The sequence below is a fragment of the Manacus vitellinus genome, unplaced genomic scaffold, assembly GCF_001715985.3.
Source record: "Manacus vitellinus isolate BGI_N305 unplaced genomic scaffold, ASM171598v3 scaffold_24_pilon, whole genome shotgun sequence".
NCBI lineage: Eukaryota > Metazoa > Chordata > Aves > Passeriformes > Pipridae > Manacus > Manacus vitellinus.
Window position 1 is genome coordinate 4,336,972 of NW_021939798.1, and position 27,392 is coordinate 4,364,363.

A 27,392-nucleotide genomic window follows, 5' to 3' on the forward strand; every position below is an offset into this window, starting at 1 on the left:
TTTCGTGCCTGCCATGAAACTATAACAACTACAGCACATGTGTTGCAAGCTGAGCCAGGGAGAACCAGCTGCTGAGGGCACCACGGCTGGGTCAGGCTCAGCAGCTGCTGCAGGAGGTGCAACATCTGCAGCCTCAGTGGCTGTGGGTGCTGCTGGGCTCATCAGCATCTGCTCAGTGCTGCTGCCTGCCCGTGCTCATCCCTCAGGAAAGGTCACTGCTGTGAGTGTGGAATTGGGCATCCTGAGGCAGAGACAAGTGAGGCTGACACAGCCTCTCTGAAAAGTGGCCAGCACTGTGCTGGCACCAAGGGATGCCAGGGTGGGATGTGTTGGGCAGGGGGGGAAGTTCAGGGCTGGTCTGTGGTGGGTGCCAGGTCAAATCTGAGCTGTTCTGGCAAGACCTGAGGCTTGCATGGTGCCTGCCAGTGCTGCAGCCAGGCTGAGCCAGCAGCCCAAATCCCTCGCTTTCAGGAACAATAAATTCCCTCACTAACTTACGAAAGAGTGGGGAGGGAAGGGGACGTGGGAAGCTCTAAATGACTTACCTATTGGAAGCCTGTGGGCTCTGCTTTGTATTAAACATTAACCTGCCCTTCTGAGCCAAGCGACTGATTCTCTGGGTAATTCTGAGGCCGGACAGGCAAAGAAAAGGATTCTTTGTCAGGCAGTATTTCAGAAAATATCCCCTCAGCCAGTTTGTCTCATCGTGTTTGTTTGGCCCTGCAGCAGGACGCCTGCTCCACAATTTGCTGTTTGTGTTTGTGCAGTGGAGCTGATCAGATGGCCGTGTCCCAGCCGTGGCTCCAAACACACTGCTCACAACATGCTGCTCACTGGTGGCTCCATGATGATGGCACAGGCACCCTCTGCACATGTAATCACACACAAACACAGAACCAGACATGTGCATGTGTAACTGCACACTGAAATCAGGCACACGAGCTCATATCTCTGTAAGTGACAACAAGGGAAAGCTGCCTTTTGAACTTCTTTAAGGTGTATCCCTGTGATTGCTGAGTATTAAGCAGTATTGCTCATCAGAGAGGTGCAGGCAGGAGCCAAGCACAGGGATCAGTGACTAGGAGTGGGTTCTGCTCCTGACTTTGCCCTTACTTGGTGTGTGAGGTGGGGCAAGTCATTGTGCTATTGTTTCTCCTCCACAAATTGTGACTAATGTGGAAAGAGTAATATACTGTTACTGTGGCCTTAGATGTGTGTTTGATTAAGCAACAAAGCTTTGGTGATTCAAAAGACTTCTTGATGGAAGTTTTCCTAATGACAGAGCTTATTAACATCTCCCCACTGGATAACCCCAGTGCTAAAATTATCTAGCACTGTCATGCAGCAGTGGGTAGAGTTGTTGTTGCTACAAATCTGGAAACGTGTGAGTGTTCCCGAGCTGTTCAGTGCAAAGTCTGGCTGCTTAGCACTGAATTCCTCATTGACTTCAGGCAACTACACAACTTTTGTACTAAAGCCTGAGACACTCAGACAATCCTTTTTTTCAGATCTGTTACAGAGGGCATAATCTGTGGCTGAGCAGTGGTAAGAAGTGCCAATAGCACTGCATCCTCTTAATCCAGCTCATCTAGTACCTTTCTCTGTTCCCAAGCAATGCCAGGGTTAGGGCTGGGGATGAGAGCACTTTTTTTTTCCTATTGTGGAATAGTCTAAAACCAAGCGGAGAGCTCTTGCTATGGAAGCCATGCCTTTGAGGTGGAATGTTCTCAGGTGAACAGGACTTGTGCTGCACACCTTTGTGTGTAGGTGACCCACCTGAGGGGCTGTGGAAATCTTTGCAGGGAACAGCCTGGTCCTTCCTCCAGCAGTTCAGGCTCCCGCACCTCTTTGTGCTCTCAGAACAAATTAAGACTAGCTATGACTTTCTTCCTGTCTGCGTTTGCAGTGCCACCGGCTGATTGCATTTGCGTAATTAATTGCCCAACCTGTGTCTCGCAGGGGAGCGATCAGAGCGTGTCTGCCCTCCAGGCACATCAGGAATAGCAAAGTGTGAAGCCTCCTCTTCCCCACACCTGGGGAGATGCCCCGGGGAGCTGGTTGTGGGGTACGTGGCTCTGCATCCCCGCAGCAGTGAGTAAGGACTCACACGTAGCTCTCCCCGTGGTGTAAACCTGCACAGGCGTTTTGCTCGGCTTACAGCCTTAACTGAGTCCCGTTCGTGCGGCTTTGGAGAGGAAAGAGGCGCTTCCACGGGTCAGCAGCGCCCTTTGAACCAGAGAGTGGAGAGCAGCGCTGACCTGAGCCGCTCCGGCAGCCAAGGGCTGAGACAAATCCATGGGGTGTGCCAGGACAGAGGCGTGAAATTCCACCCCTTCCCTTTGCTGCACCGGCTAAATACACCTGGATTTCCAGGGTTGGGAGCTGGCAGGGATAAACCCCGGGGAGTATTTGTTTTCCGAGGGGGTAAGGTGCAGCCGCTGCGGAGGCTGAGCCCTGCTCTACCCCTGCCAGTGCCAGGAGAGTTGGAACAGCCCACAACCCACTCGGAAAGGTGTGTGCTAATCCCTGGGAGCGCTGGGGCTGCCCCCCGACCGGAGCCAGGCGCTCGGATGGGGTGGCGGTGTGCGCGTCCCCTCCCCGTCCCTGCCCACAAAAGGATCGTGGCACCCCAGGGACCGCTCAGCCCCGCCGGCCCCGCTCCTGCTCCCATGTCACAGCTCGGAGCGACGGCATGAAGAAATCCTCGTATTCAGGTGAGCCTCTCTCTCTCCTCTCACCTCTCTCCCTTTGTGTCTGTACTGGGGAAAAAAAAAAAAAACCAAATAAAACAACCAAAACCAAAAGTACCACTTGCACAAACCCTTCTGCCCCCGAGCGCTCTGTGGAGGATGAGCAGCTGTTTCACTGTGTATAAACAGACCCTCTTGATCGGTGGAAAAGGCTTAAAAAGCAAAGCAAATGCGGGGAGGCGGCTCGTTCCAGGCGGAACCCGGCACTGGTGACACGGAGCTCGCTATCAGGAGGTACCTGTGCCAGCACAGGGAGAGATCCAGTGCCCAGTGGCAGTGTGAAATCGGAGCAGGGCAGTGGTGGTGTGTGTGGCACTGCCTGCACTCAGGGCTGGAGGGGTTTCCAAACGGGATGTAAGAGCTGGGATCCCATAATGGTGGGGGGCTCTCCTCTCCCTTCTCCCCATCCTGGTTTTCCCAGTCTTGCCCTGTGGGGCGAGGACATCGTGCCCTCTGCTCATGTAGGCTCCTTCCCCCCTGGCTAAGAGGAATGAGCAACCATGACTGGGGTCACTCCTCAGAGCACTCTGTGGAATCCTGCTGGTGGCCCCAAGAAGTGGCTGGTGCACAACAGAGTGGACTTGTCTCCTGTTAAAGGTCCCCTGCTCACCCTGTAAAGCTCAGGTGCCTCTGGCAGCTCCTCCAGCTGCAGGACTTTGCTCTCTCTGTGCTCTCTGAGCCAAGTTCTGCCCTGGCTTTGCCCTGGCCACTGTGGGGATGTGGTGTCAGCATGCCAGCCTCCTCCTAATGCCCTCAGCCACGGCTCTGGCTGCTCTATAGGGGTGCTGGTGGCAGTTGCTGTGCTGCCAGTCACTCGAGCCCCATCATGGCCAACAGGACTCTGCCTGAACTCATGAGCCACAGGAGCTGGGGGTTTGTCTTGACTCAGAAAATTCCCTCTGTGATGCTGCTGCCTGCTTATTGTTAAAATTAATTAGTAATGTTTCTCTCTTGCACAGTTTTTCTTCTCTCATTAGTGTTGCTAAATGGGCTACCAGGGAGGTTTTATTATGGCTTTTATGCTGGGAACCCAAGAAACCCTGAGCATGATTATTAGCATGTCGTAATGGATTAAACTGGCTATTAATGGTTGTGCATGTGTGTAGGGAAACCTGCTATTTGTTCTGGCCTCCTGAGGGGCACATGGTGGCTGGGGCAGACAGGAGCAGTGCAAGAACAGGTCTGGAGATAACTGGCTGTCATACAAAAAAGCTGTCAGCACTGTGACCTGATATTGTGACTCCTTGCAGATGAGGCCAAGTGGTCCTTTGTTTCTTTGCTTGCTTTGGATGGGCTGTGCTAGAGTGGAGCTGAGGTGCTGCAAAGCCCCTGACAAGTCTCTGGTTGGTGCCCAAATCCTCCTTCACTTGTTACAGCTGAGGTTGGCTGACATCTGGCCAGTACCTGTAGTTCAAAGGGACTGTGATTGTATTTTGGAAACATTGCTTTGAGATTTCCCTGGGTGTGCAGTGCAGCTTATTACTTAAGTGAAAAGAACAGAAGAATTGCAATGCTCAGAATATGCTACGTGGAAGCAACAGAATTAACTGCACTTCTTACAACACCTCACACCTTGCAGGAAACACAGGCAGCTCTGCTTTGCTAAGGCTTCACTTTTGGTGCTGCTGTTCCTGCTGTGCTGGGGCTATTCCTGTCAGTGATTCACAGAGCAGAAGGTGCTGGATGGAGGCCACCTTGGAGAGCTGCCACCTCTGCGTGGGGTGGAGCCAGCCCTCCTTGGCCCATCTCTCTGGTGGGTTCACAGATCAGGGCCCAGCGATGGTCACTCGCTTTAGGGAATTTCGCTGGGAATCCCGATTGCTTCTGCAAGACATGAGATGTACAGGGTGCTGCAGGGCCTCCGGGCTTCCTGCTGCCAGAGAAGCTAGTGAGGTGACAAAGTGACTTCTCAGCTGCAAAGGCTCATGCTGACAGCCCCTGACAGGCTGGAAACAAAGTGCCTGCCTCAGAAACTCCTGAAAATTATGACAAAGGGAAAAAAGCATCTTGTAAACAATTTTTGGGGCTTGGGAGCATTTCTCCCTGACCTTGTTTGCCCTTTTCTGGTACATTCTGGATCTGTTTTGTGGACTGAGTCTTGCTGAACCCAGCTGGAGGGTCTTGCTTGACTTCAAAGGGCTGGAGCTCCAGCTCCATCCTCCTCTGTGAGCACAGCCAGGCTGTTGCAGTGCTCTCCTGTTATCAGGCTGTTCCCCACCCCAGGCAAGATTCACTTTCTCTAAAGTACTTCAGGGGAAATCATTACCCATCTGCTGTGACTTCTGAGTACAAGCCACTGTAGGTGGGGTTGGGATGAAGGGTTTACCTTCGGATGCTTCACCCCTTAGGAGCAGAGAGGCTCAGACCTTTGTGCCGTAGCCCCGGGCACGTGCGGCTCAGCCCGGCAGTGCTTTGTGTTCCTGGAGCTTCTGGCAGCAGCAGGAGGAGGAGGGGAGAGCATGAAACAGGGAATTTTGCACAGCGAGTTAGAAATGAGCAATAACTTCTGTTGAAGCCAGCTCTTACACGTTTGCCTTGGGGATGTCTGTTATTTCAGATGCTGAAGGCGAACTTGTCCTGGAATACTATTTTTTTAAGGATTTTTTTTTTTTTTTGTTCTCATTTTCCATTACTCAAGCCCAATTGCATGGCCAAAGAAGCAACAGACAGGATTTGTGATAAATGACAGGATGATTTATAGGTATTTTCAAGGATGGTGCAAATGGTTTTGGCCAAGGACAGTTACAGGTTTATGTAAGACGTTGGCGTGCACTGAAATAAGGATCACTGGAATTACAGTACCTCCAGAGTTATCCATAGTGGTTACAGATAACTACCTGAACTGCAGACTCCTGATTTATTGCTTAGGTACTTAGGGAGGAATAACTCCTCATATATGAGCTAAAGCTATAGGAAAAACTGCAGGAGTAACAGTGAGAACTGTGATTCCATCATTGCAGGAGGATTTGGGAACAATTTTTTTCCGATATCATGACTCATAAAATGATTCCCTGTAAAACATGGACAATAGAATGTAAGTCAAATTGGAGTTGCTGGTGCTATCTAGAGAATTTGTGTCTGCCTCATCCCTGGAAGTGTTCAAGGCCAGGTTGGATGGGGCTCTGACTAACCTGGTCTAGTGGAAGGTGTCCCTGTCCATGGCAGGGGTTGGAATTAGATGGTCTTTGAGGTCCCTTCCAACCCAAACTATTCTGGGGTTCTGTCTAGTCTAGGAAGCTTTGGGGAAAGAGCCCTGTCCTCTGATGGTTGGTTTGTGGTGTCCCAAGGTCCCCTCCTGTCTCAGACTTCGTGTTGCCTTGGAGCCAACACCACGTGGCTCCTGCAGATGCTGAGTACCTGCATCTCTGGTCCAAGGCAGCAGCAGCTACAGGTGTTGGGAGGCAAATGGGGTTGGTATCCCACCAAGGGGCTCCTGTTGTGCCCCAGCACATCCAGTGAGTGAAGAAAAGCAAGTGAGCTCCTGCTGGGGGTGAGCAAGGGCTGATGTGCAGCTGTGACAGCACGGGGCCATGCACCACAGCGAGTGAGGTTCATCAAAGCTCAGTGGAGCAGCAGTAGATGGATGTGGCCACCCCTAAATAACCCTCAAGGGCTGTGACTGGACCAGTGCTGTCTGTTGGAGGGGCCTCAGTCCATCTCTGGCTGCAGCTGGTCTGAGACGGGCTGGAACAACTGAGGCTGGATCTTTTTCAGGCTGATAATACAAGAGAGGTCCAGTGTGATTCCCTCAATGACTTTTAACCTCTCTGCCATAAAAACTTTTGGGTGGGGCAGAGATGACCTGGTGTCTGCAGAGCCCATTGTTTGCTCCTGAACCAGACCCCATCTCTTGTCACTGCACTGGCACTGTCTGTGTCTGAGCTGTGGAAAAATGAACAGAGTTGTTCAGGCTGGGGTTTTTTTTTATTAATTTTTTTATGCAGTTCACTGGCCAAACTGCAGTATCAAGGAAAAAATATTGCTTGGATCCAACAAAAACATTCATTTAATTTTAGATTGTCATTTGGAACAGAAATTCGAAATAGCTTGTTTTGAAATATAAAAAAAATTAAAAAAGCTATTGTTTTTCAGCTCAAACTCTCAGCTAGCTCTTACTCCCCAAAACCTGTATTGCTGGGCCAACAAGATATCACACAAAAGAAAAAAAATTGTAGAGTGAGGATTTGCAATCAGCCCCAAGAAGCTGGATCCTCAGTCTGCAGCTGTTCAAACCTGTTGCTCAAATCCTGAATTCAGTGCAAGCAACACCTCCACTGGCTCAGGAGAATGACCTGTCCTGTGGCCCCACTTCCACCTGTTATCTCTGTGACACAGCCCTGCCTGTGCCTGATGTGCCAAAGCACATTTGTGGTGTCTCTGTTGCAAGTTTTGGCCCCTGTGTACTGAGACCAAAGGACTTTGTGGTTTTGCAGCAACAACCTGGTTTATGACGAGGTGCAGCAGCCCCTGTCACAGCTGGGCAGGGCTCCTACAAACAGACAGTGTAGTAAGGAAAGGCATCAGCCTTTGGGAAGGCTTTTGCAGAAGTGCAGGAGTGACAGGGTTTCCATTTCATCCTGTGTCTTCTCTGCTTGGTAGGAATGAGCTATCACCAGAGTTATAGGTGGAGGAGCAGCCACTGTGTTGGTTACTGAGCTCATGATTGTTCTTATTAGAGGCAACAGTGTCTGTGCTGGGTGGATGTTTTGTTTAAAACCGGCTCCTGTTCTCACCTTGCTCAGAGGATGCCATTTCAGCTCTTTTGCTGCCATCCATCCCTGGTCCTCCCTCTGCCAGGACTCTGAGCTCGAGCAGGGCAGTGAAACCTGCCCTGAGTTTTTTTCCTTCCCACTGGTGTTAGAGCTGAGCTGAAGCATCAATAGAATCAGTGTGAGCAAGGGAGGATGTGAAAGGGGAAAAAAGTGTGAGGAGAGAGTTTTGGAGCCCAGGAGTAGAGGCAAGAGGAGGGATGGTGGTGCTGGCATTGCCACCCTGGAGTGAGCTGCTCCAGGAACTCCAGTCCCTTGCCTGAGGCCATGGAAGGTTTTTGTGATATGGGTTTGTGTTGGTGTTGTGTTACCCTGTGTTACTGAAATCACAGGAAGGAAAACAAGGACTATGAAATGAAATTGTTTCTTGATAATCCAAGAGCAGCAGGAGGCTGGTGCACAGACAAAGGGCTTTGCATTATTTTCAGGATGCTGGAAGCCCTGCAGGTTGGCTGGGTCAGCTGCCAGGAATGATCTGCATCATTCACATCCACGTGAAAGCTGGTTGATACCAAATGTCCACGGCCCCTCAGAGAAAAGAACAAATAAAATGCTGTTCCTGCACAGCAAACACTTGCTCACTGTTTGGAAAACTGCATCTCCAACTAGTCCATACCTGTCTCTTACATTTTTAACCAGCAAAGAGCAGCCATGGTGCCTGCTCACATTCACATATTCTGTCTGGTGGGTTTTCTTCCCCAACCCCCTTCATTTATTTATTTTTCTACCACTTACCAATCACACCATGCTATTCCCTGCTCTGTCTCTGCCTGAGTCTCTTCCCCATTGCTGCACACATGGTTGGACAGGACCTTTGATGTTCCCCCTGGCTGCTGTCTCAGGATTGTTTGACCTGTAGCAACATTCAGAGATGCCCCAAGAGAGTGGGTACCTTTGTCCAGAGTGCTGTGGGGGTGTAGGTAGAAGCAGGCATGTCCTTCCCACTCCACATCTCTGAATTTCTTGATGATTGGTGTGTGATGGGGGGCAGAGACAATGGCTACATGAGCAAGGCAGTGTCACAGACTGAGCTCCCAAACCAACACTGTGGCCAAGAGGCAGCATCACCCAGGTCTGCACTGTGGTTAACGCATAAAAAACCTTTAACAATTCTTCTGATTGCTTTTAAAATGGAAAAAGTTGCATTCTTTAGAAAATTAGATTTCTAATGTGCCTGTCCTCTCTTGTGATAGTAAAGCCTGTAATTTTCTTGAGTGCTGTACGTTGTTGGAGTCTCTGTTGGATGAAAGCACCTTGATCCTCAGACAGACTGTTCTCAGCTGCCTTCAGGGCCTCACAGTCTGTTTCTGTGTCATAGCAGATATCCAGAGTTGTTGATGGCTGTTGGCATCAGTCCTGGCAAACTTACCTCAGTGCTTCCTTGCTGCAGAAACTGAGGTGGGACCGTGAGAAGTCCAATCAACAGACACAATTGTTTTATTTCACTCACTTGCTGACAGAATGTATTGCTATAAATGTAAATGCAATCTGCCATCACATGTTTCTGATGGCTTGTGGTGATTGATGGATCCTTGCTATGAAAAAAAACCCTCCTATAACAGCGTCGTGCTGTGCTGGGGTGGCCGGATCAGCAAGATGAGTTTGGTTGGGTGTTCTGCTATTGCCAGGCTTGGTGGTGTGTGTGGGCAGTGGTAGAGCTTTGTTCCAGGTAGAAAAACATCGCAACATCTGCTAGAAAATAGTTTGGAGAAGCAAGGAAATCCAGCCTGTGGAGAAAAACAAATAAGAAACCGCAACACATGCAGACATGTGGAACATAATGAACAGCCCTGTGGGGGTGCAATGGGGTGATGATCTGCTTCTCCAGAACACCCAGCATCTTCCCATGCCCACCTGGGGTGAGCAAGGAGAGGTGGTGGCACGTGGAATGGGGAGATGCTGCAGGGAATAACTCCCTGCCCACTGTTGCAGGGGCATCCCTCCCCAGAGCAGCACTGGTGCTGGGGCCAACCTGTACCTCTTAGACAAGGGGTGTCTTGAGTTTTGCAGCATAAGGTGCGATCCAAATCCAGGGAAACATCTGTGGAAGAGGAGAGGGCTTTGTATTGCAACAATTTGTGAAGATTCAACCTGTCAGGGAGCTTACAAAAGGCAAGCAGAGGTTTCCTGCAGGAGAGGGTAAGACTTGCCTGTCCCTCAGGGTGATGCCAGCTGGCCATGCCAGTGTGCTTAACACCACACCAGAGAGTTCCCCTTCCTGCCTGGTCCTGGTATCCTCAGAAAAAAGCAGCTGTGCTTGTGAAGCCCTCACTCCCTGTGGAAATTGCAGTGCTGCAAGCAGTGGTGTGGTGGGAGAGGTGGAACAGTCACTGGTGAGTCAGCCTGTTCCCACAGTGGCCTGCAGTGACTTACTGGTGACAAGGACAGCTCAAGGCACCCTTTAAAGGGTTTGTGTTTGAGAGGGGGATTCGTGGCTGCCTGGGAATCTGCTTCCTGCTGTGTCACTCATCGCTCAGGTGAGCCTCTCACAGGGCTCAGAGGGATTCAGATATCCCTAGAACAGATGCCAGCATCCATGTGGGATGGCACCAGAGCCTGGAAAAGGAAATTTTTTTTGTCCATGGTTGTGACATTTGTGAGAACAGCTGACTGTGCTGGGCAGGAAGGGGCTGGTTGGGAAGTTCTTGCCCGAGCTTCAACATTGATCATTGCACTGCAGCAATCTGAAGCACATTATAAGTTGTTACTTCTATGACCTGAACTTTTAATTTCAAGTTCAATTCTGACACCCAGGGCATGTAACTGTTCCCTCCATTTACCCCAAACACTGTGCTGCCTTCGATGCTCCCAGGTCAAGCAGATGGAAGTTAAACTGGAGGGATGACTGCAAGCTGGAACTAGCAGCAAAAGGGTTTCTTTTTTTTCTTTTTCTTTTCTTTGTCCATGCCAGATGAGTATTATTTACAGGAAACACTTTGTACAGCTTTGAGATTTGTTTAGAGAAGGAGTGTAGGGGAGGAGACAGCTAAAGGCAGAATGGAAATTAAAAAGGTCACGGTAATGCTCAAGAAAATCCATAATTTCCTGGTGTGGGAGTATTGCTATTCTGGGGACTGAGGGAATAATGGAGCTTGGGCTCCAGCTCCCGGGGGAGAGAGTGCTTGCTGAGGGATAGAATGGTTCCCTTTGGGAAGGGAAGAGCTTGGCACTCAGCAGCCCCCCCTGAGGCCTCATGGGGCTGAGCCCAAAGCAGCTGCTGGGGACACAGAAGGTCCCTGACACTCGTTGTTCCCTCAGCTCATCCGCAGTCACGTCCCATCCTCGCAGGCTGTGCTGGTGATGCCAGGGAATCTCTGAGCACACGTGCCTGGGGAGGGAGCTGGTCCTGATCCCCCCGGGTGCATGTTTGCTTTGTTTTGATGTAATCCAGGGAAATGGGGATTGCCTCTAGCTTTGTATAATGGACAGAACAAACAAAGGAGACAAGGACAAGATGCCCTCAGCCATTGCTGGGAGCTGTGGAATGACTCAGGGGCTGAGCTGTAAGTGCCTGGGCACGTACTGTAGAAGTTGCTGAGAAGAATAACAGATCTTGGAGTGTTACAAGTCAGGACAAGGGACTTGCACATGGGAGGTGGCAGGGGGGTTGTTCCACTGAGTTAAGCAGGCTGGAGGCTCTGTTCTGCCTGTAGGAAAGGCACAGTTTGGGCTGCAGAAGAGCAAGTGTCACCCACCACCCCAGTGGGAGCTCCTACGTCTGTGGTGGTGGTGGTGGGGAAATCAGAGACCAGCACCCTCCAGATGCTTTGCTCTCCTAATTTTCAATTTCCATCTTCCTTCCGAGATGACTTTCAATTAATTTTTAAACTTAAAAGCAAAATCTAGATAACCTTTAATCAGTAGGAATGAGGAATGTAATTCTTTGCCCGCGTAGAATTTAATTTGAAGCACTGAAAGTCAATGATGTTGCCAGTCCAATCCTGAAATGCTGTAATCCTTCTCATCCTTTGCTGTGCTTTAGGGAAGGTTTTCAACCTCTCTGACTTCCTGTGATTTTCAGTGTTTTGGTGATAAAAGGAGTCATGTGTGCTGCATTGCCCTTATCTAAGGTCATTGGTAGAAGCACCTTGAAATCCTTAAATTCAGACCTTCATAATGTGCTCTTGCAGCCTTGTCAAAAAAAAAAACAACAACCCCCCTTTTTTTTTTTCCCCTTTGGCATCTTCTCTTCACGTGTTGGACAGCATGTTTCAATAAATTGATTATAATATTTAGAAATATGACTTTGAGTTGTGCCCAAGCTGTACCAAAACCACCACACTATGAGTTTTCAAGTGCCTCTTTTTTAATCCTTTTTTTTAAAGCAGGTAAATTATGACTCTCAGAGCTGTTGAGTGTTTACTGAACAGCTCAGACACAGCCTGAAGGACTGACATTACTGCAGCTAATTGCCCTTTGACGTTAATTGTCGTTCAGCTACATCTGCATCTGTAAATGCTTTCCCAAATTGCTGTTCTGACAAGTGAGATGCCTCAGTTGTCAGTCCCACATCTGAGCACTGAAAGGCTGTTGGTGCTGTGGCTTGTTGGGGATGTCATGGCTTGGGTGGTCCCCCCATCCTGCTTGGCAGCTGGAGCAAGAGGCTGTGAGTTATTTCCCAGAGCGGGGTTTTGTCAGATAAACCTCCCAGCAGTGATGTGGAATAGTCTGCCAGCTGATTCCTGCAGTTAATGTTGGGAGCAATGAGTTAATCTGGGGAAGGATGAGCTCAGCCCTGGAGAGTTTGATCCATCTGTGGAGGTTTCAGCCCTTCCTCTGTTGCAGAGCTGCTCTGCCCCACATGGTCCTTCATGGACCAGCCGCTCTCCAGGAAATCAGCATCACGTGTCAGTGTTTTAAAATGTACTGCAGGCCTTTTGGACAATGCACGTGGTGGGGAGAGGGGAGGAGGAGGATGTCTGTGGCTCTGTGGGGTTTTTTTGGTGTGTTTGTCTTTCTGAAGTTTTTAGAGATCATCATGGGAAAAGCAAGAGTCCTGTGTTTGAGCTGTGGTGCAGAGGGAATTGTAAAAATATGTTTCATAATATGTGCCTGGATTAATGTTCAGATCTTACCGAGGCTTTCCTGTCATTTGGACCCTGAATATAAGTATGGGAACCCCTGGGAATGGATATGAGCCAGAAGAGCTTCCCATGGCCATGTGCTGGGTGCTTATTATTGCAGGTTTTTGCATTAAACCCTTTCACAGTCTGTGCCTCTTCCTTAGTGGATGATTTTCGGGCTGCTGTTGGCAGAGGTTGTAACACAGGAGAAGGGTTGGTGGACACTGGAAAACAGGGAGCTGGAAGGTCAGTACAGGGCATAGTCACACAGCTTCTGGCAAGCCTTAGGAGCAAAACCTGACCTTAGTCCTGAGTAAAAATAAACAATGTCCTCATTCCTAGCCCTGGGGAGGTATTTCTGTGTCCAGAGCCCCTCCATCTGATGGACAGGCTGCTACTGAGAGGCATACAGGGGTGAGAAGTGTTTCCTGCTGCTCAGGTGTACACAGGAGCGTGGGTCAGTGGATGGGAAAACAGGAGCTGTGCTGGCAGAGGTGTACACAGGGATTGATGAGCTGGGGCTTTGCTCCTCTCTCCTCACCCCCTCCTCTCTGCTGGCTGTGGGCTGCCAGGGCTGCCCAAACAGGCACTGGGGCGGTGGCTTTAGCCAGGACTGTTCATGCTCTCCTGCTTTCCATCTGGAGATGACCTTGTTTGAATTTCTAGGAGAGCAGGGAGCTTTCCAGGGTGGGTTTGTTTGCCTTTCTCTCTGAGCAAATACCTGGCTGTCACGTGGAGCTGGAGCAGGTGGTGTGTGGCACCCTGGCCCATTCCAAGGTACTCACAGACCCAAGGCAAAATCGTGGCTTATGCACAGAGCCTGCAGGGCCTCGTTAACCCTGCTGGGAGGAGGGTGTTGGGGTGTTTCCATGAGGCTCTGCCACTCCTTTGGCACTTGCAGGGCTGCAGGATGGGGTGGGCTGAGGCAGATCTGAGGGAGCAGTGCTGGCTGTGTGTGGGCAGCCTGCCTGGCTGCTTTCAGGTAGCCAGTCTGTCCTGGATGATTATACAGGAGGGAAACATAAGGGGATGGCAGAACTCCGGATAGACAAACTGGGGAAGTGCAAACAAAGCCTTGGACTGGGGCTGCTCTGCCTGGCACCTGGAGGCTCCTCACACTGGGGATCCAGTGCACAGCATTAGGGGTTTGGAAAAGGAACAGCTCTAACAGATTGTCCCTTTGAGGTGAGCCTGGGTGCTGCTGCCCTCACTAACACAGCCCTGGACTGCCTTCCACACCTCAGTCTGCAGTCAGCTGCATCTCACCTTCTGCAAGCACCTGCCTGGGGTACTCGCCACCCTGACCTGCTCCTCTAGTTGATGATGATACAACCTGGCAGTTCAGCCCATGTGGGATATCAGTCTTTTATAGGAGCCTCTTGCAACCACTGACTTGAGTCTGGTGTGTAAATTAGACCTTGCTGGGTCACACTGCATCCTATTCGAGTTTTTTTGTTTGTTGTCCATTTCCAGCATATCAGGATTAATTTGAATTCTAATAATCAGTAAAATTTCATCTGTACTTGGGATCATCTTTATCTTTAAAAACCTCTCTTTCCCATTTCTAATGGTTAATGCATGATGTGTCCTTAGGTCAAAACACAGCTGGGAGGTCAGGCTTTGGATTAAAAACTGCATTGACATAGTCCCTCAAAACATCCTGGAAGCATCCCAACCCTGTTGCCTATAGATTATGGGCAAAATAGGACCATAAAGCAAGTAGAGACGTCTGCTTTGGGGGCTTAACAGCCTCCTCTGCTTTTCAAATCATGTCATCATAATCTTTGCAGGATTAAGCACTGTTTCAGCTGCGGGGTTTTTTTAATTTCACTTTCTTATGGAATAGAGTGATGGTGACAGATGCCCAAGAGCCCTGGAGGTCAGTGCTTTGTTTATTCACAAGGAACTTAGGGCATGAGGGGTGACAGTTCCCTCTCCTGTCACTTTGTGTCCCTCACTTATCCCTCTCTGTCACCTTCTCTTGGACCACAAGTCTGCCTGGCAGTGACCTTGCTCTGTGCTTGTATCACCTGGGCAGAGCCTACAGAAGAGGGATTTGGGGTTCCTCCAGGGGATTTAGTTCGTGGATAAATGTGGCCCTCTCATCTCTCAAAGACATGAATTATTGCCAAGGAAACTGAGTTGCAGAGGAACAAGCTGCTTCCTTGGATTTTGTGGCCAGCCTGGGGCATAATCAGGTGCCATGACTCCTGCCCCTTGTCTGTGCAGATAACCAAAGTGCTTCCTATTCTAGCAGCTGTCTTTCAGACATTGATCTTAGAGCTAAGAGGGAGCTAATATCCTCTATTACAGAGGACTGAGACCTGGAAAAAAACAAGGCAGAATTTAATTTTGCCTGAGTTGAGCCATCTAAAAGCATCTCTAAATCAGAGCTGGTCCCTGCAGCCTCTCTCCAGCCGGGGGCTGCCAGATGAATCACCCTATTTTCCAGCTCCATCTGGGGATGTGACTCACTGCTGCAGAGCCCATCTCCTGTTGAGTATGGGGGGTAGCTGTGCAGACAGTGGGGTGCTGCCCCAGGGCTTCCAGCTATCTGGAGTGAGGAGTCCAATCCCTTGGAGATCTGGTTATAACCCTAGGTAGTGGGAATCTTTCCTTCAGGCACTAGAGCAGGTGGCTGCCAGCTTGCAGCAGTGAGCAGCAGTGTGGTGAATGCTTGCTGTACCAGCTGTTCCCAAAAGAAGTGGCAGCAGCATCTCTCCTGCAGATGGGCCTGCTTCCCCTGACCTGCTCAGGACACAGGTGGTTGAGGAGCAGCTGGGTCATGTTGAGGACAGCCACTGTCACAGATCTGGGGTCTCAGAAATGGTAAATACATTTAACCTCTACCAGTGAACATTCTTTTCTGGCTCCAGAACTGCTCACAGAGAGGTGCTTTTGTGGAGAGGAAGAGAGGTGCCAGCAGGAAGCTTGCTGAGACAACACAGAAACGTTTTCTACTCATGATCTCAGCCTCTGGAGATAAGGCTGGAATTTTGACACCCCCCAGAGCATCCTCCCTTGGCCCTGTGTCAGTCCCACAGCCCTGGACACGGCAGGGAGTATCCTGCCTGTGTGCTGCTCCTGCCAAGGATATAAAGGGTTGGGGTAGGTTTGGGCTGGATTGATGTGGCAGTGCCATGGATGCCCTCTGGACAAGAGGTGTTGGAGTCCTCTGACAGCAGAAGGTGCCATTTGTGAAAGCTCAGCTCGTGTAATGAGGGCACCATCAGTGACCTGAGCCCCCACACAGTGAGAAACCTGCCAGGTCTAGCTGGGGCAGGTCACTGTGTGGTTCATTTTGTATGACATGAGGTGCATGTTCATAAGCTTCACCCTGCTGGGAGTCCTCCTTCGTGCCACTGCTTGGCACAGCTCAAGCTCTGGGCAGTGCCAGGGTCAGTGCACGGAGGTTTGGGTTACTCAAAGGCAGCCACTGCCTTTTTTTGTGGGGAGGATTTGCATAGTGGAGACTGAACATCTGTGTCATTGGGGTGAGTGACTGGAGGGAGGGGCTCTGGGTGGGACCCAGAGCTCCACTGCCCAGCTCCGTTACACCGAGCGTGCCATGGGCCCTGTACAAAGCTGCCTTTCAGCCAGACCCACAGAATAGGCTTTGTGTCTCCCTGTGTGAGCCCTCTTTATAGAGAGAAAGGCTTCCTCAGAGGCTGCAGGCACTGCTCCATGACGTGGAATGGTTCTTACCTGTGCCAGGAGTGATTTCACTCTGCCTTTTGCCAGGGCTGAGCTGTTTGGTGGTGCCAGGTGCTTTACTTTTCCCTTGCTTGGCAGCTGGAGAAGCCCATTAGAGGAACAAGTTGCATTGGGTCTGCTTGGTACCTGGAGAAAGGCATGTGTAACCACAGAGTAGCATCAAGAGATGGTTCTTACATCTGGGCTTTATTTAAATGAACCTAATCTTTAATTTTCCTGCTGCCCTGCTGTAGGGCTGACTGTTGCAGAACATGGCTTGGCAGAAATGTAGGTGTTTGGTTTAGAATTATTTTTTTCATAGAATCATAAAATATCCTGAGTTGGAAGGGACCCACAGGCACTACTGTAATCCAACTCCTGGCCCTGCACAGGACAGCCCCAAAGATCCCACAATGTGCCTGAAAGCATTGACCAAACACTCCTTGAGCTCTATCAGGCTTGGGGCCATGACCACTGCCCTGGGGAGCCTGTTCAGTGCCCAACTTCCCTCTGAGGGAATCCCTGATACCCAACCTAACCTCCTCTGACACAGCTTCATGCTGTTGCCTCGTGTCTTGCTGCTGGTCACCAGGGAGAAAAAAATCAGTGCCTGCCTTTTATCCCTTACAAAGATTTTTAAAGGATAACCCAATATGACACTGGCACTTAAGTATTGATTCTACATCTTGTTTTTAAATGAACTTAGTGCTTTTGTGCTGGTACCTTGCTCCTCTGATGTGCAGCAGCAGGACACAGCAAATACATTCTAGGGCACAGCATGGGCAGTGGGGACTTGTGAGAACCTGGTCCTGCATTAAATGCCTTTAAAGGAGAGAGACTGGGGGAGAGGGGAACACACACAGGAAATTTAAACTTGGAGTTCACTGACCCTTCACAGAGCCTTAAGCCACTTGTGTAGCTGGTTTTGGGACCATGGTTGGGTTTTCTGTGGCTGTCAATCTTGGGGATGGAAGACGGAACTCTGAGGTACAGCAGCTCTTAAGATACAAATGGAGTTATAGTGCAGTTTGTAGAGGCACTTCTGCAAACTCTAGTGTAAGCTGATCTGCAGCATTAGGCACTCCAATATGTTCTCAAATTTGGCTGAATTTCTCCTCTGTTTCAACTTCCCTGCTGCAGCCATTATTAAATATAATTGTAAGATATGAGGAAAAACACCAAAGAATGTTACTAGTTTATGAAACTGGGTTGCCTTAGCTACTTCTGGGGTAGAATTAATAGGAGAAAACCCTCAATTGTGTGAGTGAAGGGCTTCATTGTAGTCTCATACTGTAACTTCCTTTCCCTCTTGTTTAGGGACAGTGGACATTATCTCAGGCATCTATAGATAGTGCCTGAGTCATTCTTTATGGTGCAGCTAAAATGTAAAAACATTAAATAATATATCCCTCCAGCTCCTATAACCAGGGGAAGTGCTTGACACCTCATTTTCCAGGCAGAGCAAGGAATATGTGGAGGAGGAAAGTTACGTGCAGCAAGTCATGTTAGAGCCTGATGGTGGCTGAGCAGTTCCTGACTCCCCTATTCCAGCTGAGCTGATCCTCCCTGCCCAGCCACCTCAGCATCTTCCTAGGGCAGGATTAGCCTTGGATGAGCAGAGAGACAAGGTGCAACTGGGGTTGGGGTCAAAGACAAACGTTAGGAAGTGGAAGTGTGATGTCCCGAGGGAGAAACTGCGATTGTGAGCTTAAGTTTCTTGCACAGGGCTGTGCAGGGAGCTGTTTTCTGAACCATAGTCTGGAGCTTGGGCTTTCTGACTTCAGGGTAATCCTGTGTAATAGCAGAGTATCACGGGGGTGATACTCTCAGCCACATGATACATGTGTGAGCTGTATGTATGTGGTGCAAAGTGTGTGTGTTCAGGATGTTGCTGCCCTAGGGATGCTCAGGTGGAAGGGCTCCAGGTAGCATTTGGAGCCTAAAGTATATTTAGAATATATATATTTGTTGGATTTTGTTTACACAGAGAAAAGTGTGTAAACTATTTTCTGCTTGAGCTTAATGCCCTTCCACAATCCTCTTCTCCATCAAGTGGCCAAAGAGTTTGTGAGTCTTGACCCCGAATATTCATCTGAATTTCTGGCTAGGAAGAGGTTTCATGTCTATGTCCCCTTGGCTGCTTCTTTACCTACTGCTGGTTCCTTCATCTGGATGTTACGTGGCTGCAGTGGAGCATCTCTCATATGGTGTGAAGGAAAAGGACACTTGGTCCAAGTCTGGAGTGAGACTTGGACTTGCAGTTTCTTCAGAGTGAGACACTGGTCTCAAAACCAAAGGCTACCCTTTATTTCCTCCAGCTGTGATGAGGAGGAGCTCACTGAGCCTGGGCAGTCCAAAGTGGACAGGTCTCCTCTGTGTGTCCTGTTCAGTCCAGGCAGGTGCTCCCACACTTCTGACAAGCAACCCAGTGGGCTGTCCCAGTGTGTTATCCTAGCGGGTCATCCCAGTGGATCACTCAGGCTCAGGAGAGCCCTTGACCTCTGCCCTTTGTCAACTGCTGCCCTTTGGCTACTGCGCCGCTGCCTCTTTGTTCTCAGCTTCTCTCCATTATACACCCCCATCCCTCTCTGGGAAAAATCAACATTTGCCTTCCAGAGCCTGGCAAACAGAAGGGGTCTGTATTACATCCTCATGGCAGCCCCAGGCTCACAGGGCTCCCATGATAAATCCAGTGGTGTCTGTTGCCAGAGGGGACCCTCTGAAACACAAGTTTGGGAGTTCTGTGTGTGAAATGAGAGCAGGGAAGCGCAGCATGTGGACACTGAGCAAACGCTGGAGCTGGGGAATAAGATGTGGATTGCACTGAGGTTATAAGAAGATGGCAAGGAATGGATTTTTAACCTGAATTACCACATTGCTGCTAAAGCTGCATGCAGTGTTGGAGTGCAGCAGGGAGCCAGATGCTGGGCTGGGAAGTTTGCACCGGGACTTCTCCTGCGTGGTCACAGCCAGAGCGTTACAGGCCTGTGGGAGTGGGGAGCAGAGCTGCAGGGCAGCCTGGGAGTATTTGATCCATATGGAAATACCACACTGCAGTTTTAAAATTCCTTTCCCCTCCTTCAAATCTGACAGTGGTTTTCTCCAGCTAATCCATGGCCATTGCCAGACGAACCCGAGAAAGTGAGGTGCACTTGTGGGTCTGGAAGCTGTAAATGCTTGGGGGTTTTGGAAGGCAAAGAATGAGTGGTGATTGTTTGTTTTGCTCTTTGTTTCCATAGCACTCTGGGCCTTATCCCCTGTCCATTCAGGCTCCTGAGGACTCTTGTGTTATTAATGTTAATTATTAACTAACACATTTCTAGCTTGCCGAAGCTCTTGTGGCAGCTGGTTAATGTAAGAGTTTGATTATTTCCTTCTTTGAGCAAGGCTGCAGCTTGGGTGTGTTCAGGTCTGTTCTCTCCTTCCCATCTTTGCTGGGATGCTTCAGGTTCTGCAGAAACAAATGAGACCAGATCCAAGCTGCTCTTGTGACATCCTCCTGCAAAACCCCCTTGTTTAGAGAAAATGCCACAAGGCAACTGTTTGTTGAATTCCAGTTCCTGTGTCCTGCTTCTCTTGGATTTCCGCAGATAAGAAGTGTGAGCAAGTGTGGAGTGTGGTGCAGACAGGGTAAATTTAGAGGGACAAGACCTCTCTGGAAATCTGGTTAACTTCAACAGTGAACTGAAAGGAATTTTAGGCTTGACAGCGGTTACCAGATCCATTCCCAACCAGCAGAGCTCCACAAGAGCAGTCTTCTGTTCCTGTGCAAATCCTTTTCCCTTCCCCTCCTGCTGCTAAGTAAAAGAATCCCATAAGCCAGTAAAGCTGACAACACATACAAAAGGCCTGTTTTTCCAGTCCCTTCCAATTTGTGAGGATACTTGTGTTATAAATATGCATTTGCACAAGTCCCCCGATGTGTTGGTGTGGTGACGTGGCATCTTTGCTGCTGCCCGGCCGGATTACTGGAGCACTCCAAGCAGAAGGATCACAGATGATGACTAACATGCTTTTTCACATGAAAAACTGCTTGTGCTAATTTTTTTTTTTTTTGGTGCTTTCATGGTTGTCCAGTGTATCTCTGAATGACTATCAGCTGCGAGGAATTTGTGGGCAGTAAAGAACAGAGGATCACAAGGAGTGATGAAATGATCTTGTTATTTCTATGAAATGAATGTCTGAGGACTGAGTTTACTCACCTCTGAATAAATTCATGGGGAAAGGCACAGTCCCTGCACTGTTTGAAGGCCATTTTAGCTCTTGAGCAATTTGCCAAAGCACTTGAGATCACTCCAGTGTTTTAATCTTGAAGTTGAGATTGAACACCTCTGAAAAGCCAAGACTTCGTTCAAACACGAGCTTGAATTTGTGATGACCGGATAAAAATGTGTGGTGTGGGTTTTGTGGGTCAGCCAAGACAATTTTCTGGCTTTAAGCTCTGTGGATGCAGCAATTGAGTTCCTGAGAATTACGGCAGTTTAATTTGAGTGAAGAATTTGAATCAAAGCCTAAACTTGAGCCAAGGTTAAAGTGCTGGTTGCCCTGTCATCTTCTATCACCTTGTACAGGACTGGTCCTTCTACCTAACATAGCCCTTTGCTGTGGCCAGTCCACTGCTGGGCTTGGGGAAGCCTTTCTAACACTGGAAAAACTGAGGCTTAATTCTTGCTGCCCTTTATGATTAGCACAAGCTTTTGTAACATTTCTTTAGTGTTAGAACATGTTTGGCACCTGCCAGAAAGCCTAGTGTTGTGGTAGGAATACATGCATCCTGCCAATGCCAATTTTCCTGTGGTTTCCTTGAGGGTTATCTGACATCCAGCCTCGGGCCAGGTTCTTTCTATGTGTTAATAGCACTGTGCTGATTAGCAGTGTTGTTTGGCCCCAGCCTGGTGATATCCAGCTCCCACCTCAGGCCAGTGGTGTTTTAGGCTGTCTTTCTATGCTTAGCCTTTGACCCAGACACACACAGTTTGTTGATGTGCCCACATGGTGATGGTTCTGTTGGAGAAGGTGGTGGTTCCACTCCTGAGTCTGTAACCAGTGCCCCTTGGCAGCAGCATCCCTTCATTCCATCAGCATCCCTCCATCCTGGTGAAAGCTCAGTTTGCTGCCAGAGATATTTGATCCAGAAGGAAACCATGCACATGGGTTCAATGTTGGTTTTGGTTGGTTTCTTTTTTCCTAGCTGTGCTCAGCTTCTTTGTAAAGAGTTTCTGTTACACAGAATCTGGAAAAGTGTCTCTTATTCTTCAGTGCATGTTTCTGATTAGTATTGGAAATGAACATGAATTTTTTTTCCCTTTTTTTTTTTTTAACCATATTCCTTTTGAGGTTAATGTTGCAAGTGGATTTCAAGTTAAGGGAAGTGAAATTTGTAATTGTGTGGTTCATTGGACTCGGGCTCGAAGCAATAGAGATTCTTCTTCCTTTGCTACTCTACAAACAGATGTCCCTCCCTTGTGGTCCTCAGCTTCCCCGAGCCCCTCTATCCCCAGCTGCCTCCAGTGACACCACAGCTCCATGTGCCAGGATGTCCTGTGTCAGCAGCTCAGGCTCCAGCAGCTGGTCTGGTGTGTTGGAGAAGCCACAGACATAGTTGTTGTGCTGCGTGGATCAAACCCTGTGTGGGTCTTCCTCCTGTTAACAGCTCCAGGCCATGTTACTGATGAGATCTTCTCCAGCCAATTTATTTTAGGAGCTTTTAGAGCTTGCCTGGATGAAGAGGGATGAAATACAGCTGTCAGTGAAGGCAATTCTCCTGCCCACTGTCTGGATAGTACCTGTGAAGTGGATACAGTGAGACATTTCACACCCTAAAGGTGTTGTGATAGATGTTACACATCCTAACAGGGAGTGGAAAACCCTGTCCCAACAGTCGGCACTGGTTCCTGTGCAGGGCAAAGTGACATCCTTGCTGTCCTTTATATCCTGCCTAGCTGACAGCAGGATGGCCTGAGGAGATGGCAAAGGGCAGGATAGGGTACAGGAGTCAGGGCTGGGTGTGTGCAGTGCTTGGGCTGCTGCTCCTGCCCTGGAGGGAACCAGTTCTGTCAGCCTTTGCTTTAAAAGCTGCTGGTGTTGTGCAGGGGCTGTAGACACGTCTGAAGGGTTGTTCTGCTGAGAAGTGCCAAAGGTGAAGTCCAGAGATAGCTCTGTGACATGATCCATAGCTGTACACCCCAGGAAAGAGCTCTGGGGAGTCAGGAGTGTGGATATACCCAGGGGAAACCAGTCTTAGATGGAGATGTCTCCAGTGCTGTCTGGACACCCTGCTGGGTGAAGAAGGAAGCTGAATTATCTATCTCAGACCTGTTAGTAAATACATGTAACAGAAGCAAGGGTCATACTGGCTGTTCAGATGAGCTGGTGCCGCTTTGCTGACTCCAGCACAGTGTGGGATGGCTCCTGCTGGGTTTGGCCCATCCCTTTCTATCACCACCTTTGTTTGATTTGGGTTCTCTTGTTTGCTTGCTTTTTGTTTTTACTGGACTGTGTAGAGAGAGTGAGTTCCTGAGTTGCATCCTCCATTGTTTGTCCTCACAGCATGGTTTCTGTTGATAATGGGAATTGCTCATTTGTTCTCTTGAATTTTACATCACATGAGTGTAGCAGCATGGATCACTTACTGTGACGAGAGAATCAGTCCCAAGTGGTCTGTCTCATTACTGTTAAATGCATCCATAAAGTTTGGGATGTATCATGCAAAAGCTCTGTTTTGGGGAATGTACATGTTGACTGAGGTGAACATGTCTGGCAGTTCCCTAGTTGGCTTTAGATTCAGCCAAGTCAGCTAGAAAAGTCACTCTGTAGCATGGACGGTTTCTCTAAAGAGGCTGCATTCATTCCCCCTGCTGCTCTGAACCATGTCTGCATCCAGGTAAACATCTAGAAGATGCTTCTGTTTCAATACTGGGATGACTTACATCCATATGTCTTATATCAACAGCTGCAAGAAGCACAGTAGAGTAGAACATTTGTCCCAATATTGTCTGGAGGGAGTGATTTAAACGTGAGCCTGGCTGGGATTCTGCTTGCGCTGCCATGACACGGAACAACTCTTGACTTTGGCAGTTGTGAAGGAGATCCCAGTGAAGCCCAGTGTCCTTGAGTACTGCTGCCTTTCTGCTGTGCCACGTGGTCCCGGCCTGTGGATCTGGAGGAAATTAGTCATTGATTATAAAACATGAAAAAATATTACTCAGAGAGCGAGCCAAGGTGAGGCTGAACTGGGCAAGCGTCAGAACTTTGTCCTGCTGAGGCACATCCGCTGGGTTGAATGAGCCCTTCTTGGACTGACTGACTTTAACTGTCAGACTTTTCTGTTTTCAAGTCGTTCTGCTGGGAACAAGGGGAAGAGGATTCCTAATTTCAGCTAAATAAAGCATAATGCATTATGTTTCTTCGTCCGGCGCGCTACAATAAATTTACAGCGTGGCTTGAGGGCATTTGAACAGCGTTAAGAGGGAAGGCTCATAGACACTGTGTCTGGGGTGGAAACCTTTGATTTTTGTTTCACAGCCCTGCAGCTCAAATGTGGGGCTCAGCCTCCTGCTTCCAGGCTATAAATAGAGGTAACCCCAGAACACGCTCGGCACGCCGATGCTCTCTGGTCCTGCCCACTCCACCGGCTTCCTGGCACTGTGTTCACAGCAGCATATTTTTAGCTGTTGCTTTCTCATTACTTATTTTATTTTTTTGACAGATCTTCTCTTCTTGCCTTGCCAGGCTGCCAGCTTTCCCTGCTGTTTATCTGCTTTCCAGGACTGTATCTGGATCTTCCCTTGGTGGAAAGGCAGTGGGACATCACAGATAGCAAGCTTGGCTTGGACTCCGTAGCATTCCCTTTTCCCAGACTCTCTGTTAAGGTATTAGGCAGCCTGGATGAATTTCGTGTTTGGTCCTTATTTTCTCTTTGTCTGAAAGGGAATTAACAGCATTATCATGTATTATTAATGATGTTAACAGGCAGTGGAGAAAAAGCTGCCAGAAAAACTTCCTTCTAATGCTGCCTCCAGCACACAGCAAATCAATTGAGCTTGTCTACCCATTTAAAAAGGGTGTGAATAGTAATTCCAGGGCCCCAGAGAAAACCTGTGAGACAGGGCATATAAACAAATTCTCAGAAATGTTTGCATACAAGCCACAGGCTCAGCCAGGGCATGGATGCTCTGATGGCTGTGCTGTGTTGGATGCTCCAAGTCCTATGTGTGTTTTTCCACTGGAGTCGTTGCTAGAGGGAATAAAGCCTATTTCCTATGTGCAGTCCTGTCCAAGCTTGTAAGCTCCTGGTTCAGCTTCCGTCCTGCTTTGCTGCAGACTGAATGAAGTCTTTGAACCTAAAAGGCTGTGTTTAACCAGCTCAGCGTGGCTGCATATCTGCGTTCCTCAGCGTGCCACCCATAAGGGACGATTTTTCTCTGGTTTTCGAGCAGTCCTAAAAGCCAGATTTCAACACTGCACCTTGTCTGCACCCAGGCAACACAGAGGTGTTTGCTCTCTGTGTGGAGCTGAGCCAGGACAAGGCTGCTCTTGCAGCCTGTCTCAAGAAGTGCCATTTAGAAATCTGTTGGGCAGAGGAAATGTGCCTTCTCGTTCCTGCTAGTGTCCAAAAAAGCAGTAGACATTTAGAGAGGAGGAAATAATTAAGAAAAACATTTGGGGACTGGGTTTAATGGAAAAAATATGTTTAGAATTTGTAATGCTGGTTGTACTGCACAAGTTCCTATAAACCTCAGCCCTTCTCTCTCTGTCAGTCAGGGAATTACAGACCGGGTGCAGCAGCAGTCTGTCCTGCTGCAATGCAGGTAAAGCTCTCATAGAAGGCAAACTGGGTGTTCACAGATGTGGGTGGACAGTCCTGGCTCTATTTTTGGCTCTTTGGGGGTGGCTCTGGGTGGTGCTGGCCATGGGTTCTCTCTGCGGTGCTGTTTCCCAGGACCAGCCCTGTGGTTCAGCCACATAATGTTGCAGGCACAGAGGCTTTTTATATTAGAAAAGGAAAGGGAAGAGCAAACACACACAAATACATACATATATATATATATATAAGCAGAGGGTTCTGAGCATGAGATGCTTTTTCCACTTCAAGTTGCCAGGCAGCCCTTTTTCCTTCCCTCCCTCCCTCCCAGGGCTTACTGGTTTGAAAGTTTTCCTGCCTTTTTTCTCTGTGTATTTATTCTTAACAAATTTTTATCCTGTATGGTGCAGTCTTCCAGCTGACAAGGTTTGTAAGGTTGTGACTATGTTACAAATCACAGTTTGGGGTTATTCTGCAGCTTAAACTGGTGTTGTTCTAAGCCCTTTGCTTATTGTCCAGCAGATCTGGTAGATGGTGAGAAGGTAGTTTAAGTAATATAATTGAACAGCAACATCATCCCAAAATCCTGGGAGTTTTTTACCTCTTTGTAGGGTAGAAATCCTGATTCAATATTTTTATGTGCTGAAGGAGGGTTTATAATGAGCTGAGGAGCTTCTGTGGCTTGACAGCTCCAGCATCTGGTGTCTGAGATGACAGATACCATCCTGGAGCTGTTTTTCCTGCAGCAGGTCCCACCAGAGACTGGGCAGCTGTCAGACTTTCTGAGAATCCCCATACCAGGACATCATAGCATTTGGGGTGATTTCAGGATATATCATCCCACCTGAGGTGGTTCACTGCTTTTATTGTGGTAAGAAAAGAAGAAACTGAGGCACTAATCAGTGTACAGTTTCAGCTTCAAGGGGAATTCTGGTTCTTGCTGAGTTTTTCAGCCCACCTGGGAAGCAAGTGTACTGTCAATCACCATTTTTACAAACAGGTAGCTGGGGCAGCAGAGAAATTATGTTTAATGTTGCTGATGGACTAGAAATGTTGTTGTAGTCAGCAGGTCCCTGTGGCTTGTCTGGAGTCTGGGAGGCACTTGGGAGTTTCTGATGACTTTCTGAAATGGGTATGGGAATGGAGGTGCATCTCATGTTCCAGCTGGTCTGACCCCATGACAGGGTTCTCATAAACAATATGTTCTCAGGATGCTGGGTGCAATCTAGTGAGTAGTCTCTGCCAGTGCATGTCCTTAAATTGCTCTACTTTCCTCTCCCTTCAAGGAAACCTGTCTCTGGAAGTGCTGCACTTGTCTCTAGGATAAAATATCCTGGAGCAAGAGGTGAAATGTGTGTGTCCCACTTATGATTTCAAAAGTTCCCTCTGGTGTTTCTGGAAACCCTAAGTACATTTGTGGGTTTGCTACATTTGAATAATAATGTTTGACATCTTCAGGGAAAGGTGGAGGTCTCTCCTCAGGTGTTTTTCTGTTTAAAATAACACATAACACTCCTTGGATCACAGAGGTGGTTGTGCAGGGTAGATTCCTAAAAGAAAATATGCCTTTCCAGATGTGGAGTCATAGCAGGGAGGTAGATTCATGTACCATATTCACATAAACTCCCTATTCAAACCTTCTTCTTGCTTTAGGAATCAGCCGGACCTCCAGCGGGAGACTTCGGAGGCTCAGCGACCAGACGAGTCCAAGTAAGTGGTGTGACTTTTTCTCTCTTTGAAACTTCCTCATTAAATAAAAAAAAAGCATTTAAATAATTGAGTGAAAGCAGGTGGATAACACTCAGAAATCCAGCCTCCTGTCATGGTTTGAGAGGCAAAGCTGGCTGCTGATAAATTAAGAGCTCTCTGTGCTGGAGAGAGAAAAGAGTACGAGTAAAATATGTCTTTTTAAAAAGCCCCACCAAACTGTGAAAAGGGAGAACAATATAAAATAAATTATTAATTCCTTACTTCATAACAGCTCCAGAGACAATAATTAGCAAGCCCCACTTCAATTCAAGGGGTCTAACACAGGGCAGCAGCAAGCAGGAGTGGCCTGAGGTTGAAAGGCAGCTTTAATCATTAGTAGCTCTTTCGGACTCTCCTTAGCTATTATATTTTATTGGATGTGGAGATTTATGGATTATAAGTGCTTGTGACTAAATTTACAGTCCTAATTACAGCTTAATGTTCTGGAAGCTGTTTCTGGTTCAGAAGGAAGCAGGTGGGAGGGTTTGTTTTTCTTGAAAAAGGTGTTTTCCAGCCTCAGGAAAACAGTAGCAGATTTCTTGGTGCTTGTGAGTACCCAAGGCCG

The 27,392-nt window shown here is 48.5% G+C and overlaps 1 protein-coding gene across 1 annotated transcript in view; it reads left to right on the forward strand.

Annotated features, from left to right (window-relative positions):
* Positions 1 to 2,590: 2,590 nt before the first annotated feature.
* SEPTIN9 (septin 9) overlaps positions 2,591 to 27,392 on the forward strand; it is a 134,249-nt gene continuing 109,447 nt past the window's right edge. The window contains exons 1-2 of the mRNA XM_018073342.3: positions 2,591 to 2,714; positions 26,732 to 26,788. Of these exons, the coding sequence (XP_017928831.2) occupies positions 2,693 to 2,714; positions 26,732 to 26,788 (79 nt within the window). The 5' untranslated portion in view covers positions 2,591 to 2,692. The remainder of the gene's footprint in view (positions 2,715 to 26,731; positions 26,789 to 27,392) is intronic.